Source organism: Phoca vitulina, unplaced genomic scaffold (assembly GCF_004348235.1).
Source record: "Phoca vitulina isolate PV1807 unplaced genomic scaffold, GSC_HSeal_1.0 scaffold20, whole genome shotgun sequence".
Classification (NCBI taxonomy): Eukaryota; Metazoa; Chordata; class Mammalia; order Carnivora; family Phocidae; genus Phoca; species Phoca vitulina.
This window is the reverse complement of record NW_022589723.1, coordinates 22681836-22698691: the sequence shown is the minus strand read 5'-3', so window position 1 is coordinate 22698691 and position 16856 is coordinate 22681836. Positions and strand designations below refer to the sequence as shown.

Sequence of the window (16856 nt, the reverse complement as noted above, 5' to 3'; positions counted from 1 at the left end):
CCATTTCGTGAACATAAAAGGGCTTAGTCATCAAGAAGACACACCTGATAAAAGGGCTTCAAAATTATAAAGCAAAAGTTGACAGATGTAGGGAAATAAATTCAGAATAGTTGAAGGTTTTATCACTCCTCTCTCAGTAGTAATAAAATAGACAAAAAATGTCGGTAAATACATAAAAGATCTGAACAACACTATCAATCAGCCCATTTGGCATGTATAGAAGACTACACCTAATACCTGAAGAATATACATTCTTTTTATATGCCTATGGAACATTCACCCAGATGGACCATATATTGGGCCATAAATCGAGTCTGAATACACTTAAAAGGCTTGAGATTCAACATGTTCTCTGAAAATAGAATTCAGTAGTACAAATATACCTGGGAAATCCACAAATATTTGGAAATTAAGCAACATTTTTTTTTTAAGATTTTATTTATTTAATTGACAGAGCACAAGCAGGGGGAGCAGCAGGCAGAGGGAGAGGGAGAAGCAGGGAGCCCGATGCGATGCGGGACTTCATCCCAAGTCTGACCTGAGCCGAAGGCAGATGCTTAACTGAACCACCCAGGCGCCCCAAGCAACATATTTTAAGTAAGCCATGGATCAAAAAGGAAATCTTAAGGAAAATTACAAGACATTTTAACTGATTATTAAAGTAACATTATCGAAATATGGGATAAGCTAATTCGGTGCTTGGAGATAAATTTACACCTTTAAGTGCCTATATACAAAAGAAAAAAGACTTAAAATCAGTGATCTAAGTTTCTATCTTAGAAAAAAAAGTAGAGGGAAAGAAATAAGAATAGAAATCAATGAAATAGAAAATGGATAAAAAGTCAAAATAAATGAAACCAAAGTGGTTCTTTGGAAAGATTAATAAAATTGATATGCTGTAGCTAGCCCAAATAAGAGAGAAAATTCAAATGACCACTATCAAGAATGAAAGACACCTGGGTGGCTCAGTCAGTTGAGCGACTGACTCTTGGTTTCAGCTCAGGTCATGATCTTGGGGTAGTAAGATCGAGCCCCACCTCAGGCTCTGAGTTCAGCTGGGAGTCTGCTTGAGATTGTCTCTCTCCCTCTCCCTCTGCCCCTTCCCCCACTCTCTCTATCTCTAAAATAAACAAATCTTAAAAAAAAAAAGAGTGAAAGGTACATCCCACAGACAATAATAATAATAATGTAATATGGACAACTTTATGGCAACAATTTTAACAGCTAAAATGGACAGATTCTTTAAAAGCCAAAAATAAATCAAAGATATCTGTTAGAGGAAATTAAATTGTAATTAAAATTCAGAATTTTTTAAATTTAAAATTAGAATTAAAAATCTCATTATTTTTGGGCGCCTGGGTGGCTCAGTTGGTTAAGCGACTGCCTTCGGCTCAGGTCATGATCCTGGAGTCCCTGGATCGAGTCCCGCATCGGGCTCCCTGCTCGGCAGGGAGTCTGCTTCTCCCTCTGACCCTCCCCCCTCTCATGTACTCGCTCTCTCTCATTCTCTCTCTCTCAAATAAATAAATAAAAAATCTTTAAAAAAAAAATCTCATTATTTTTGATGATTTTGATTTCCTTCTAGAAAAGATGCTTGAAAATTGGTACTACTTTTGAATTAGAGATGTTAACACAAAAATAAGAAGGCCATTTGTAAATGATAGAGCAACTTAGTGTCTTTTACTGTCTTTTACTCATTGTTTCTTTTACCATAATTTCATTATTCCCAAATGTTCTAGCCAGCGTTGCTTTACTCTGGGATCATAGGCTGCACATTTATTTCCATCAGAACTTCGCAAATTTATTGCAACAACAACTAGATAAATCTGTGTTTATATCAATGCTAATTCATCACAGCTAGAATAGAACTGAAAACACATGGTGATTGAGTATTTTCTGTACAAAGGACATGATTATGTGTGGTCCCCTATTTTCCTCTTTGTCATTTATATCATTATTTATACATAGCATAAAATGTTTTCAATTGAATGTATTCACATAAAATATTTATAGAGATAATATATTACAGTCAAAACTAAATATCTCTATTTATAGAGATAATATATTACAGTTATTGGGCATTTAACCAAATGGAAATTGTGGTCAGAAGTTGAAGGGAGCCTTTGTATCTTTGAGAAAACATGAAGTTCAAAGAAAGTTTTTGCAAAGAACTGTTATTGGTAGATTAACAAACAGGAAAGACTCCTTTAAGTGCCTGTATGCTTCATAGCAAATTATAGTAAAATCTGTACTGACAGTTAGTAGCTCAGATGAGACTAATGGAGGCAAGTTATGGGCGGGAAGATGGACTCTGTGTATGAGTACAGTACCTGAGCATCTGGAAAGACAGCTCGCTCCATTCCTCATATTCCCATGGTGCTTGGTTTGTATCCTTAGTAGTCATACTCAGCATATTATACAGTGGACCCTTGAACAACACAGGTTTGAACTGCATGGGTCCACTTATATGCGGAATTTTTTTTTATAAATATGGTACAGTACTATAAATGTATTTCTCTTCCTTATGATTTTCTTAATAACATTTTCTTTCAGCTTATTTTAAGAATACAGTATTTAATATATATAACATACACAATAAACAATAAGCACATTTGCTATCTTGATTTATGTTTATGTTATCCGTAAGGCTTCTGGTCAACAGTAGGCTATCAGCAATTAAGTTTTGGGGCAGTCAAAAGTTATGTGCAGATTTTCAACTGCACCCCTAACCCCCATGTTTGAGCAACAGGGCCAACTGCATTTACATAATGTGTATATGGTCACGCATATGTTCTGTAGGGAAACACGGATCTCAAAATGTGGGAACACAGGGTCCTTTCTGTTGTGCATACTACACCATTCTAGGTGAACTCTGTGTCTGTTTGAGGAGCCCCTTTCTGAGCATATTACTTGTTTGTCAGAGTGTCCTTTTCAAAGTAGTAAAATTTTCTTTTTTTCTACCTGTGTAGTAGAGACCCTGGTTCTGGAAATTCTGACAAATAAAACAATTATAAATATTTCATATATAATTATATTTTTATATATACACATATATAATATGTATTATATATATTTTTAAGAGAAATGAGAATCAGCTGTAATTTAATTACCATAAAACCATCACTGTGCAATCTTCTGGTATTGTTTCCTATGTGTTTTTATCCATATATTTATACTCCTCCACCTCTACAAACACATAAAAATTGGTGTGATAGTTTTCTATATTTGTTTCCAGGCACTTTCTGATGTTTGCTAATGAGATGGCCGCAGTCCCTCAACAAAGCTCACTGTCTCTTATGGACCCCTATGAACGTGTCAAAATAAATGCCAGTGTACTGAGCATTATGAAAGGGGAAACACCAGATGCTAGGGAATGACTATCAGGGAGATATTAGGCATTTAGGGTATAATGTCAGGGAGATCATAGGGAATTTAGCCCCTCTGAGGAAGTGTACCATTTAAGATGCTTTTGGGTTCAAGTAAAAGACTTGAAGTAACAACTAATATTGGCTTAAACAATAAAGACATTTATTATCTCTAATCATAAGAATCAGATAGGGGAATGGGTGTGACCACAGCAGCTGAACAGCCATGTGTGACCCAGCCTTTCTGGGATTCTCTTGGCTTTCTGTCCAGGTTACAGGATGCTTGCAGCAGTTCCAAAAGTCATAGCCTCACACAATGATGTCCATAGGTAGAAAACGGAGAGTTCTCCCCCACGTGTCTCTTTTGAAAGGGGAAGCACCCTTTTCAAAAGTTCTCCCAGGAGACTTTGATTCTTATCTCTTGGGCTAGAATTGTGTCATGTACGTATTTCTAACCCAGTTTTTGGTAAGGAGAATGGAATTACGAGGCTTAGAAGAATCAGAATTCAGCCCCTGGGGTGGGGAGTGGCCATCTATCCCTGACACACATTGTCATCCACTGTTTGAATAAAATCAGAATTCTGTTAGCTAGGAAGAAGTAGGGGACACCCCATTAATAAAGCACTAAGTAAATTATGGTACAGCCATACAATGAAATCCTCATTAGCTATTTGAAAAGAAAGAGATGTATATGTATTAATAGAGAATTAGTTTCAAAATATACTGATGAAGGAGCAAAGGCACAGAACATTGTGTGTATGATGCACCTCTTTGTGTAAAAACAGAAACAAAAAATGCTTTCTCATATGCTAGTATTTGCATAAAATACTTCTGGAAGGACCTAAGGAACTGCAGTATTTTCTCTGAGGATGAGACAAGGATAAGAGAGAGATTTGTAATTCACTATGTATCTTTTTTACTGTTTGGATTTTTCCCCCATGACTATGTATCTATAATTTATTTTTATATTTGTTGATGAAAATAACTATATAGAGAAAGCAGACATAAAACATGTAAATAAAAATGCCAAGATACTTTCTATTTATATAATGCTTTATTCTTGTAAAATTACCTTTCTGGGGTACTTGGATGGCTCAGTCAGTTAAGCGTCTGACTCTTGATTTCGGCTCTAGTTATGATCTCAGGGTTGTGAGATCGAGCCCTGTGTCTGGCTCCGTGCTGGGCGTGGAGCCTGCTTAAGATTCTTTCTCTCCCTCTCCCTCTGCCCTCCCACCCCCACTCACGCTCTCTCTCTAAAAAAAAGAAATAAATAAAAATAAAAATACCGTTAACTTTTACACAGCCATTTAACTTTTACACAGTTTTATTTTAAAATGTACTTACAACACATGTCCACACAAAAACTTGTACATGAATATTCATAGAGCCATTAATCATTGTCAAAAAGTAGAAACAACCCAAATGTCTATCAACAGATGAATGGATACAAAATATGGAGTATATACATACAATGGGATATTTTTCAGCTCTAAGAAGAAATGAAGTACTGATACATGCTACAACAGGGGTGAACCACAAAAAAGTAGCAAGAAGCCAATTACAAAAGACCACATATTATACGATTACATTAAATGTCTAAAATAGATGAATCTATAGAGAGAAAAAGTAGATTGGAGGTTGCCTGAGATTGGTGAGGTTGAGGGGAAATTAGGAGCGACTGCTAAAGGGCATGAGGTTTCTTTTTGAGGTGATGAAAATGTTCTAAAATCGTGACAGTAGTTGCATGCTCTATGAAAATACTAAAAACCATTAAATTGTACACTTTCAATGGGTCAATCATATGGTATGTGAAATATATCTCAATAAAGCTACTTTCTGAAATGTACCTGCATTGTTTTTTTCCTGCATCCACCAGCAGAATTTCTAGGAACATTACTTCACATTCTTTATGGACACTATAGAATAAATTGACACTTACCAATACCTTTGTTCTTTGAACATTTGGTTACTCCTCTGGCAAATTTTTTTTATTCTACTATTTTATACATTTATAGACTTACATACTTATTTTTTTTTCCAAAAAATCTATCACCACCATTTTAGTTTTTGTTTCTTTGCTTTCACCTTTCCTGTAAATATGACCCTATAAACTCTTTTTTGGTGATCATAGCTTTACTCCTATTTTTAATAAATATTTAAGAATTATCTCATGAAAAAATTCACACATAGCTTAAAACTGAGATAGTATAAAGGGGCTTATAATGGAAAGTGACAGACTCTAGTGCTCTACTTCTCTTCCTATTCCTCTTCCCAGGAGAAACCACTTTTTAACTGTTTCTGTTTGTTATTCTGGCCATTATTCCCATGTTGCTGAATAAGCTCACACACCCATGTCCCAAACTGACTTTAAGCTATGACAGATGAATAAATAGCCAACTTATGTTTGGCCAATAGTTTGGCCACTCATGGGATTCTAGATTGAAAATAATTTTTCCTCAGAAACTTGAAGGCATGGCTTCATGATAACATTGTTGAGCATCGTGTTGCTGTTGAGAAGTCTGTTTCTTGTTCTTTTGGGTTTGATTCTTTTCTCTTTCTCTGAAATGTTTCATAATTGTCCTAGTGTTTTATTTTTTTATTTTTTAAAATATTTTTTATTTATTTGACACAGAGAGAGGGGGAGAGAGGGAGAGAGCAAGCACAAGCTGGGGGAGCAGCAGGCTCCCCGCTGAGCAAGGAGCCCAATGTGGGGCTCGATCCCAGGACCCTGGGATCATGACCCCAGCCGAAGGCAGCCACCTAACCGACTGAGCCATCCCGGTGCCCCTCTAGTGTTTTAAAATTTCACAGTGAAATGCCTTTGTGTGTAGTTTTAAATTCATTGTGTTGGGCCTTTGGTGAGCATTTCAATTTAAAGACTATTGTTTCCCTTCAGCTCTGAAAATTTGTGTAAGTAATTCCTTTAATAATTTTCTTCCCTCTGTATTATCATTTGAGGATTCCAAATGGTTGGATGCAGAGTCACCTAGACTTTCTCAACAAGAATTCTTCATGTGAACCAGAGAAAACACAGAAAATGGTTTGAGTGACTGTTTCTTCACACCTTTCAAGGATGGTTTTATTCAGTACCGTGCTAGATACAGAGAGAAATAAATAGATAACATACAGTGAATGTCTCAGGAAAGGAGTCAGCCAACTTTTTAAAAAAAATTTTTAAAGTTGTATTTATTTGAGAGAGAGAGAGAAAGAGTACGAGCAGGGGGAGGGGGAGAAGCAGACTCCCCACAGAACAGGGAACCCGATGTGGGGGCTCTGAGCTGAAGGACCCTGAGATCATGACCTGAGCTGAAGGCAAACACTTAACCGACTGAGCCACCCAGGCGCCCCTAGCAAACTTTTTTAGAAAAGAGACAGATAGTAAATACTTTGGGTTTTTGGGCCTGGAGGCAAAAATCGAGGCTATTATGTAGCTACTTATATATCCATTTAAAATGTAACCATTTTATATTTTTAAAAAATTCGTATCTCGGGGCACCTGGGTGGCTCAGTCGTTAAGCGTCTGCCTTCGGCTCAGGTCATGATCCCAGGGTCCTGGGATCAAGCCCCACATCGGGCTCCCTGTTCTGCGGGGAGCCTGCTTCTCCCTCTCCCCCTGCTTGTGTTCCCTCTCTCGCTGTGTCTTTCTCTGTCAAATAAATAAAAAATCGTTAAAAAAAAAAAGATTTAAAAAAAAAAATTCATATCTCATGGGCTGTTTAAAAAAAAAAAAGAAACAGGTGGCTGGCTAGATTTGGCCTACAGCCATAGTTTTCTCAACTTCTACTTTAGGGCATTAGGGTCCAATTCTTTCACTGAATTTTGAGGATTCAGAAAAACCCTCTTTTTAAATTTTTCTCTCATACTTTCCTCAACTTAGCTTTTTGTTCTATATTTTGAGAGATTTTTGCAAATTTACCTTGAGTTGCTTATATTTGAATTCAACAGTCATTTTTACTTCCAAAGCCTCTTTGTTCTCCAGTTGTTCCCTTTTTATACTATCCTGTTTTTGCCTTATGGATTCAGAACTTTCCCCAATATTTCTACTTACAATTTTTTAAAGTGTTTTCTTTTGTTTCCTAAATCATTTGTTTTTCTTTTAAAGACAGTTTTGCTGTTTGTACATCTGTGATCTCTGGTATTCTAATCATACTTAACAGTGATACAATAGAAAAATCACCTATTCCATACATACAAGGCATAAACATTCAACAATTATATGTTACATTTTTAGAGTCCATTTAAGTTTTGTATATTAAAACTGGTGGTTGCATTTTTTGTAAAACCTCTAGCTGAAATCAGATGCAATAAGAAACTCTCTGATGATGTGTGTGTATGTCTGTGTGTGGACCATCCAGAGGTAAAGTGCTATATGAACATTCTCTCATTGGGGTGATTGCATTGTTTTGAGTTTTCATCTTCTTCTGCTCTGCTTACTGCTTTCATCCCTACTTCATCTATCCAGTGGGGAGTTGTTGAAATTGCCCACTTGCTAATGGCCCTCATATTATCTTTGCTGTAATGGTTTTACACCTCTTACAAACTCCTTTACTATTACTTAAATGGGCTCTCAGGAGGGAGAGGATAAATAGTCATGTTCAGGCTACCATTTTGAATTAGTATTCTCACCACACACGTTCAATTGTATTGTTGCATTTATTGTGTACCTCTCATATATAGAAAACAACATAATAAGTCTCTTATGGTGTTTGTAATTCAGTAGGGAAATATCACATATTCCCTATTAACTTTGATAAAAGGAAGATTGTAGCCAGTGTTGTAATAAGCTGAAGACAGAGGAGTAGAAGTGACTGGGGAGGTAAGGCTTTAAGGAGAAGTTGACATCTGAACTAAGGCTTGAACATAAAGCAGAGAAGGTGTTTCAAGTGGAGAGACCTTAGCATGTACTGAAGGATAGGTCAGAAGCGCAGTAAGTGGTGAGTCATCCTCTTCTCATGTGATTAGAACATAGTATATATGTATATTTGGGTCGGCAAGGGGACGGTTGTAAGAGATGAGGCTGGAAAGGCAACTGGACTCAGATCATGAGGGATCATTCCATGCTCAGTCATTTGGATTTCATTCTTTAGGCCATTGGGAACAACTTTTGAGTAGGGCAGTAAAGATGGCCTCAACAGTCTGTTAGGTAAGTCAATCCAGTTATAGTAGGAAAGATAAATTTAAAAGATACGATAGTTGGGGTAGCGAATCCTGCTATTAATTAAATGCTAAACCAGGGCAGCAGAGGCCTGATTAGATCAGATATTACACCTGTTTTCTTAGCAATATTTGTCAAACTTCTACAGTGTCTGTCAGGTACTTTGACAGACACTGAGACTTTTGATTTTTTTCCTCAAAATATTTTTCATGGCCTTTCTCCCTCCCTATTCTCACTGGGACAATCTCAGGCAAAGCTTTCATACACACTTCATGCTTGAGTCCCTAGAGCCATAGTCCCTATGGACTCCAGGGTTTCTCTCCAGCCCCATTTATTTTGTGTATCACTGACAAAATAATATTTACGTATGACCTACATCATGTTGTTTTTCCTTTAAAAGCTTCATTTTCTTCCCTACCAATCAAGTCATAACTCCTCTTCTGGATTTCAGTACTCTCAGCCTGGCTCTAGTCTCACTAATAAAAATTTTTTGCCACTTCCTAATACAAAAATGTTATCAGTGTGATCTCCTTAGAGCATGCTCATTCTGCCCCCATGTCTTTCCTCACGTGATCTCCTTGCTGTGAAATGCTCTCTATATTTTCTTATTCAAATTCTTCCCATCATTAAGTTTCAGCTCAAGGTTCATCTCCTCCCCAAATTCTTCTATATCTTCTTAGAAAAGATTATTGTCTTACACTACTTTTCTATTTCCATGGTGTCTCACCCTTGATTGGGGCTTCCATCCCCATAGTTGCTCCATGGTCACAATGTGACTTTAAGAGAGCCAGCTGTCCTAACCAAGGCAGGAAGAGAAATGCAAGGGGGCAGAAGGGACATCTCTCCCAGCTGAGTCAGCCCTACTGAAAGAGCTCTCCCAGAAGCCCATCCAAATGACTGCCAGTAGGTTGGCCTCTTTGGTTGTTCCTGGATGGAAGGGAACCATTTTTAGATAGACAGATTCAGAATGTCAATGTTGAACAAGTCCAGAGGGCACTATTTATAGAGAAAACAATACATAAAATAGAATGGAGCATTCGATATTTTGATCTAGGTGATGATGACACAGTATATGTATATAAAAAACTCATCAGGCTGTGGTCAACAGACACATGAAAAGATGCTCAACATCACTCATCATCAGAGAAATATAAATCAAAACTACAATGAGAGATCATCTCCTACCTGTCAGAATGGCTAAAGTAAAAAACACAAGAAACAGCAAGGTTGGCGAGGATGTGGAAAAAAAGGAACCCTTGTGTACTCTTGGTGGGAATGCAAACTGGTGCAACCTCTGTGGAAAACAGTATGGAGGTTCCTCAAAGTAAAAATAGAATTACATATGATCCAGCAATTTCACTACTGGGTATTTACCCAAAGAATATGAAAACACTAGTTCTAAAAGATATATGCACCCCTGTTTACTACTGCAGCATTATTTACAACAGCCAAAATATGGAAGCGACCCAACTGTCCATCAATAGATGAATAGATAAAGAAGATTGGTATACACACACACACACACACACACACACACAAGAATATTACTCCACTATAAAAAAAAATAAAATCTTGCCATTTGCAACAACATGGATGGAATTCGAGGGTATAATGCTAAGTGAAATAAATGAATGAGAGAAAGACAAATACCATATGATTTCACGCATGTGTGGAATTTAAGAAACAAAACAAGTGAACAAAGAAAGGAACAAACGAAAAAAAGACTTTTAAATAAAGAAAACAAACTGATGCTTACCAGAGGGGAGGTGGGTGGAGGGATGGGTGAAACAGGTAATGGGGATTAAGGAGTGCACTTGTCATGATGAGCATGGGGTGATATATGGAAATGTTGAATCACTGTACTGTACACCTAAAACTAATATAACATTCTATCTTAATTATAGTGGAATTAAAATTATTTAAAAAAAATAAAATACATGAAAAATGAGCTAAATATTAAGAAAATACTAAGAAAAATAGAAACACAATAAAAAAAATTAGTAAGGATAAAGAGAATCCAAATAAATAAGCTGCATAAAGTTGATCTAACAGATGTTTCCCATATGTTGCTGCCTAATATCAGAAAATGCAACTTTTTTTAACTTGCCATTGGAATACTTAAGTATCTGGCTCTGTATCAGGCTATGGAAAATCTTAATAAATGAAAAAAAAAAGGCCACATTTACTTTTAATAATTCCTTCTTCTATTATCACTAGTATGTATTTTGTATATTTTAATGCCTTTTTTAGATATGTTCATTCCAGTTGCATCTTCATTGTAAACACTAAATGTTATGGATTGAACCTATAGAACTATGCAATGCTTTTTTCCTATGAAATACTTTTTTTTAAAAGTTAATATAATTGTTTTCTTTTTGTATCATTTACTTCATTTTTTTTTTTTTACTTTGAGAGGCTGTATAACCTAGTAATTAAGAGCATGTATTTTGAAATTAGTCTGCCTAGATTAAAATAAAAGTTCTACCTCTTGATAGTTCTGAAACCTAAAAAAAAAAAAAAGTCATCAGGCTGTGTATATAAGGTTAGTAAACTTTATACTTTACTGAAGGTATCCTATACTTCAATTTAAAAAAAATTAAAGCCCGGGGCGCCTGGGTGGCTCAGTTGGTTGGGCGACTGCCTTCGGCTCAGGTCATGATCCTGGAGTCTCCGGATCGAGTCCCGCATCGGGCTCCCTGCTCGGCAGGGAGTCTGCTTCTCCCTCTGACCCTCCCCCCTCTCATGTGCTCTCTCTCGCTCTCTCATTCTCTCTCTCAAATAAATAAATAAAATCTTAAAAAAAAAATAAAAAAATAAAAAAAATTAAAGCCTCTCTCCCCCAGAGTTGTACAGTGTGGTGACCCTGGGCAAATTGCTGCAGGTAAAATTAGGATTATGTTCTTAGAAGGACATAAGGGAGAGTGGACATTGGCTTAGGTATCTAAATATCTTTGTCACACCTGTCGGACTTTTGCTGGAGATTGTTAATACTTTTAACGTGTAAACCAAAATTGGGGGTTTTGGGAGGTTTTTTTGTTTGTCTTTTTGTAAACCTAAGTTTTAAAATATCAAAGTGTGTAATGTAATATATCATAGGGGAAAAATCAATTTAAATGTGAGAATTTTTTTATATGTCATCTTAACCTCTGGTATAAAAAATTATTAGATTTTCTTTGTATTTGATATTTAGTAGATATTAACTTGATGTTGAAGTATTTCAGAAAATGTGAAAGTGTCAGCTTTGGAAAAAAAAATACTGCATGTTAATTTTTACTCATCCTGTAAGTGAAAACTCAGTGTATACTTTTTGAGTGCTTATGTCCTTTATACAGTAGAAGCAACAAACAGTTTTATCAAGTCAGTCCTAAAAAGGATTCAGAAAACTAGTTTCCATAAAATCAGTATCCACTTTGGGTTGTTCTAACTTGATAAATAAGAAGTCAGTAAATAAAATTGATGATGAAAAGTTAAAATACAACCTATATTTTTAAATGCTTGCAAATATTTAATTTTTTGAAATTTTATTTTCCTTTATTTTATTCTATTTTAGAAAAGAATGTAAAAATAAGCACCCAAATCCACTTCGTTGTTACGGTAGAACTATCAGAAAATGGGTGACATAGGATTGGCCTGCTTTTGTACGATGTGTCTCGTGTAATTTTAAATACACTCTAAATAGCAGGAATTAGGAAACATTTCAAGAATTTATTTCTCAGAGTCCAGGTTGATTGATTTTCACTTGTTTTTAAAGAAACGTTGTGTTTTTCTTACTTAGGTCCATCCTCAGCAGCACCGGCTTCTTTTTGAAGTATTTGATGAAAATCGGTTGGTAAGTTATATTGTACTAGTGTGAAATAGGAAGCAAGGGTATATCTCAGTAGGGCAGCCATAGTGGGCTGGGAATCTGTGACGGGAGAGATGACTTAGGGTGGTTATGGAGGCTCTGGGCAAAATGGAGGGGCAGATACAAGTTTTTTCCCCTCCTTCCTAATGCTACTGTGTACCCTTCTACTTTCCTCCCAGGTACCCCTCTTTTTGTCAGTTCTCCACAGATTGCGGTCTTACTCAAGACCTCTTGTGCCATGTGATGGGATGGCAGGAAAGCTGGCCTCTTTGTCTTGCCTCCCCTCACACTCATCCTCTGTGGAGTGGTGGGTGTGCCCAGGCTCAGGGAGCCCTCTCCCAGAGCCGCTACACCTGCACCTCCTCGCTGCAGTGGCTCTGTCTCACTCACTCTCCCCTCCCCCGCTCTTCTTCGAAGGAGGACTGTCTGTCCTCTTGACACTGATAAAGTCCTCTAAAGGACTGTCAGCTCTTACAGAGGCCAAAAAAAAAAGACAAAGTTAAGCCTGATTTTATTTTTATGAAAAGGTAGTTCTAATTCCTGATTTCCTAAAGACTATCTTGAAGTCCTATCCTTTTCCCAATTTTGTCTCTTAGGAATGCTATTTCAGATCTTTTCTTCTTAGCATCTTCCATGTATGTTTTAAACCTGTAAGATTTGAACAGGAAGGTGTAAGAACAGTGTTATGTATTCAGGGCGTATCAGTTATTAAACAGAAGCACCAAAAAAGAAATAATCATTCACTTTTTAGCTAACAAAGAAACTGGATTTTTCTTTCTTTCTTTTCTTCTTCTTTTTTTTTTTTTTTAAGAAACTGGATTTTTAAAATTTGTTTTTAGTGTTGGACTACATAACATGTTTTTTTCCCCCCTCAAGAAATGATAACTATACTAGTAATGGAAGATACTGCAAATGATATCTATTAATTAGCAATCATAATAAGCAAAAGTGCTTTTTTATTGCCAAAGGAGACTTCATCACTAACTGCAGTCTAACTTTTTAACATTGAGTGACATGACAGATGTTGATGTTTGGTTATCAGATATGGTCAGGTGCAGAGCTTTTTCTTTTCTGTTTGTATTTTTGTTTTTTCTATAGAATAGAGATTTTTTTTCCCCTTCTGTCTCTACAGATTTGTTTCCCTTCTAGATGGGACCAGGTGAAATTTAGTATTTGTGTTTTTTAAAATCATGAAATAAACACAAAAAAAGTATATAATATAAATCCTTATTTTATTTAATTTAAGATTTTATTTATTTATTTGACAGAGAGAGTGAGAGAGAGAGTGAGCAAGAGCAGGAGGGAGGGGCAGAGGGAGAAGCAGGCTCCCTGCTGAGCAAGGAGCCCTATGCGGGGCTCGATCCCAGGACCCTGGGATCATGACCTGAGCCGAAGGCAGACACTTAACCAACTGAGCCACCCAGGTGCCCCTAAATCCTTGTTTTAAATAATAAGACAAATATCTGTGCACTTATTACTCAACTTAAGAACTAGAACATTACCAAAATCTACAACCCCCTCCGTTCCCCTCCCCAGTAGCATCTCCTTTTCTTCCTCCACAAGTAGTAGCCACTGTCCTGAATATTGTGCTTATCATTTCTTTGCTCTTAAAAAAACTTATCATGTATATATGTATCCCTGAGTATAGTTTCCTTTTGCATATTTTTGAATGTATTAAAATATCATCACTGAATACATTCCTCTGTGACATGTTAACATGTGCCATTTAGGGTGCCAACTGGGATTAGAAATACAGCTTTTCTCAAGAAGCAAGAAATAATTAGAACAGGGTGGTGTGTGTCATTCTAATCCTCTGATTTGTTGTTAGTCCTAGCAGGTAACTGAAGTGTACATATCACCTGAGATATTATAGAAACTCTAGCCATTGGTAGACTAACAGGCTTGACTATATAGCAGTAAATGTCCTGTGCCACTGTAAATGTTATTTATGATTATTCCCCTATAGCACTCACAACTAAATTGAGAACATATACTTTTCCTAGCAAATTATCTTTGGAAATGTATGGCGAAGGGCACAGATAAAATTTTAAGCAGAAACAATTTCTAGTCCTCTGGAAAATATTTGCAATATAAGTGTTATTTGTTTTGAAAAAAGAGAGGGTTATATCCCTCTTGTTTTAAGACCTAAGGGTTATAAACCAGCAGTTTGATGATGGTGATCATGGTGGTGATGACAGTAATGGGACATTTCAGAATGATGTGCCTTGACATGAATTCTACCCACCAATGCAAAAGTTCATGCTCTTTGTCACTGACCTGAGAGATACACCTGCACACATCCAGCCTCTGAAGCTTTAGGAGATGCCTATATTCTATATTCTGAATGGAGATAATTATGCTTCTCAGGTTTAGTGGTCATATTAGTCAGGGTTCTCCAGAGAAACAGAACCAATAGGAGATACACAGGAAGAATGAGAGAGAGAGAGAGAGATTGATTTGTTTCAAGGAATTGGCTCATGTGATTGTGGAAGCTGGCAAGTCTGAAATCTGTGGGACAGGGAGAGCAGGTTGAATATTCAGGTAAGAGTTGATGTCACAGTCTTGAATCTGAAACCTGTAGGGCAGGCCAGCAAGCTGGAAACTTAGGCAGGGTTTCTATGTTGTAATCTTGAAGTGCAATTGCTTCTTCTTCAGCAAACCTGTCTTTGCTCTTAAGTTTAGCTGTTAACGAAGCCCACCACATTATGGAGGGTAATTTGCTTTACTCAAAATCTACTGATTTAAATATTAATCACATCTGAAAAATACCTTGATAGCAACATCTAGACTGCTGTTTGACCAAACAGCTGGGCAAAAGAGCCTAGCCAACTTGACACGTACAATTAAAAATCATCACAGTGGACTTTGGCCTTCAACGTTGTAGTCAATGATGAGGGTTATCCAGAGTCGATCCCTGACATTTAGATCATCACATTATTTTCTGTGTATATCATCAATAACCAAACACCTCAGAATGTGGGGTCCTGAGTTTCAATCTGATCTTCAGACATTATCCATTTCATTCTAGAAGGTGAAATTCTTCAGGACTTGCATAGATTCCTCCCAGATAAGGGCTGTCACCACTCTCCAGCTCTTCTCCACTTAAGTTTAGGGTTGATGCTCCTCTTTTGGAATCTGGCTAAGGAGCTACATTTTGCGCCAGGTTCTCCACTTAACTGCTGTGATGGTGGCGTAGATCCTGTACAGTCCCAGCCCAGAGCCAGCAACATGAACTGGTGAGCCTCTCTACAATTGAAACTCAGACTGGCAGGCTGGGAAGTGCTTATGATTCTCTCACCTTCCTTTTCCTTGGCTGAAGCCCTCCTTGAAAATTTTTAATCATCATTCCTTCTTGTGCAGTCCAGCTGCGGTGCTTTTTTTTTTTTTAATTTAAAATCTGATGATTATTCTTTTTTTATTTTTTAATTAACATACAATGTATTTGTTTCAGGGGTGCAGGCCTGTGATTCATCAGTCTTACATAATTCACAGCGCTCACCATAGTACTTATCCTCCCCAGTGTGCATACCCAGCCACCCTGTCCCTCCCACCCCCCTCCACTCCAGCAACCCTCAGTTTGTTTCCTGAGATTAAGAGTCTCTTATGTTTTTTCTCCCTCTCTGGTTTCATCTTGTTTCATTTTTCCCTCCCTTCTCCTATGATCCTCTGTCTTGTTTCTCAAATTCCTCGTATCAGTGAGATCATATGATACCTGTCTTTCTCTGATTGACTTATTTCGCTTAGCATAATACCCTCTAGTTCCATCCACGTCATTGCAAATGAAAAGATTTCATTTTTTTGATGGCTGCCTAATGTTCCATTGTATGTATATACCATATCTTCTTTATCCATTCATCTGTTGATGGACATCTAGGCTCTTTCCATAGTTTAGCTATTGTGGACATTGCTGCTATAAACATTGGGGTGCATGTGCCCCTTTGGATCACTACGTTTGTATCTTTGGGGTAAATACCCAGGAGTGCAATTGCTGGGTCATAAGGTGCTTTTTGATATTTCTTCAGAAGTAATAGCTGGATCAACTTGAAAAAAAAAATCCTGAAAGAAAGCATTAGCCAGTCAGAGTAAGTGTGGTGACCATCCACCCATTTAGCCTCCTCTCTGGTGTTACTTCGTGCTTACTTTGTGCCCAGCATGAGCCCAGGAAGATCAGAAGAAGTGTAGTTATGGTCCTGGCATTCTGGAAGCTTGAAATCTAGTTTGGGCACATGAGACTGATGTTTCTAGTGAACCTTACCAAAGAGGAAACATTTATCTAGCCAAATGTCTGAGGCTCATTATTTTATATCAACAACCAGAGGAGTTTTGCCTGTTAACTAGAAGCTTTAGGCCACAGGCATGAGCAGTTAGATCTCATTAGTTAGCCTCTTAGAAGTGTTCCATTCTTTGAGTTATGAGACCCCTAACTTAATTCAGGAAGAAAAGCTGAAGTCATTTGAAGGTAAAGTGAAAAGATTGGGACTCTTTCTTCTAT

The 16856-nt window shown here is 37.1% G+C and overlaps 1 protein-coding gene across 2 annotated transcripts in view; it reads left to right on the top strand.

Annotated features, from left to right (window-relative positions):
• Positions 1–16856, top strand: part of NEDD4 (NEDD4 E3 ubiquitin protein ligase) — a 118680-nt gene that overhangs the window by 31165 nt on the left and 70659 nt on the right. For both annotated transcript variants that reach the window (XM_032417480.1, XM_032417481.1), the window contains exon 5: positions 12296–12349. In XM_032417480.1, the coding sequence (XP_032273371.1) occupies positions 12296–12349 (54 nt within the window). The remainder of the gene's footprint in view (positions 1–12295; positions 12350–16856) is intronic.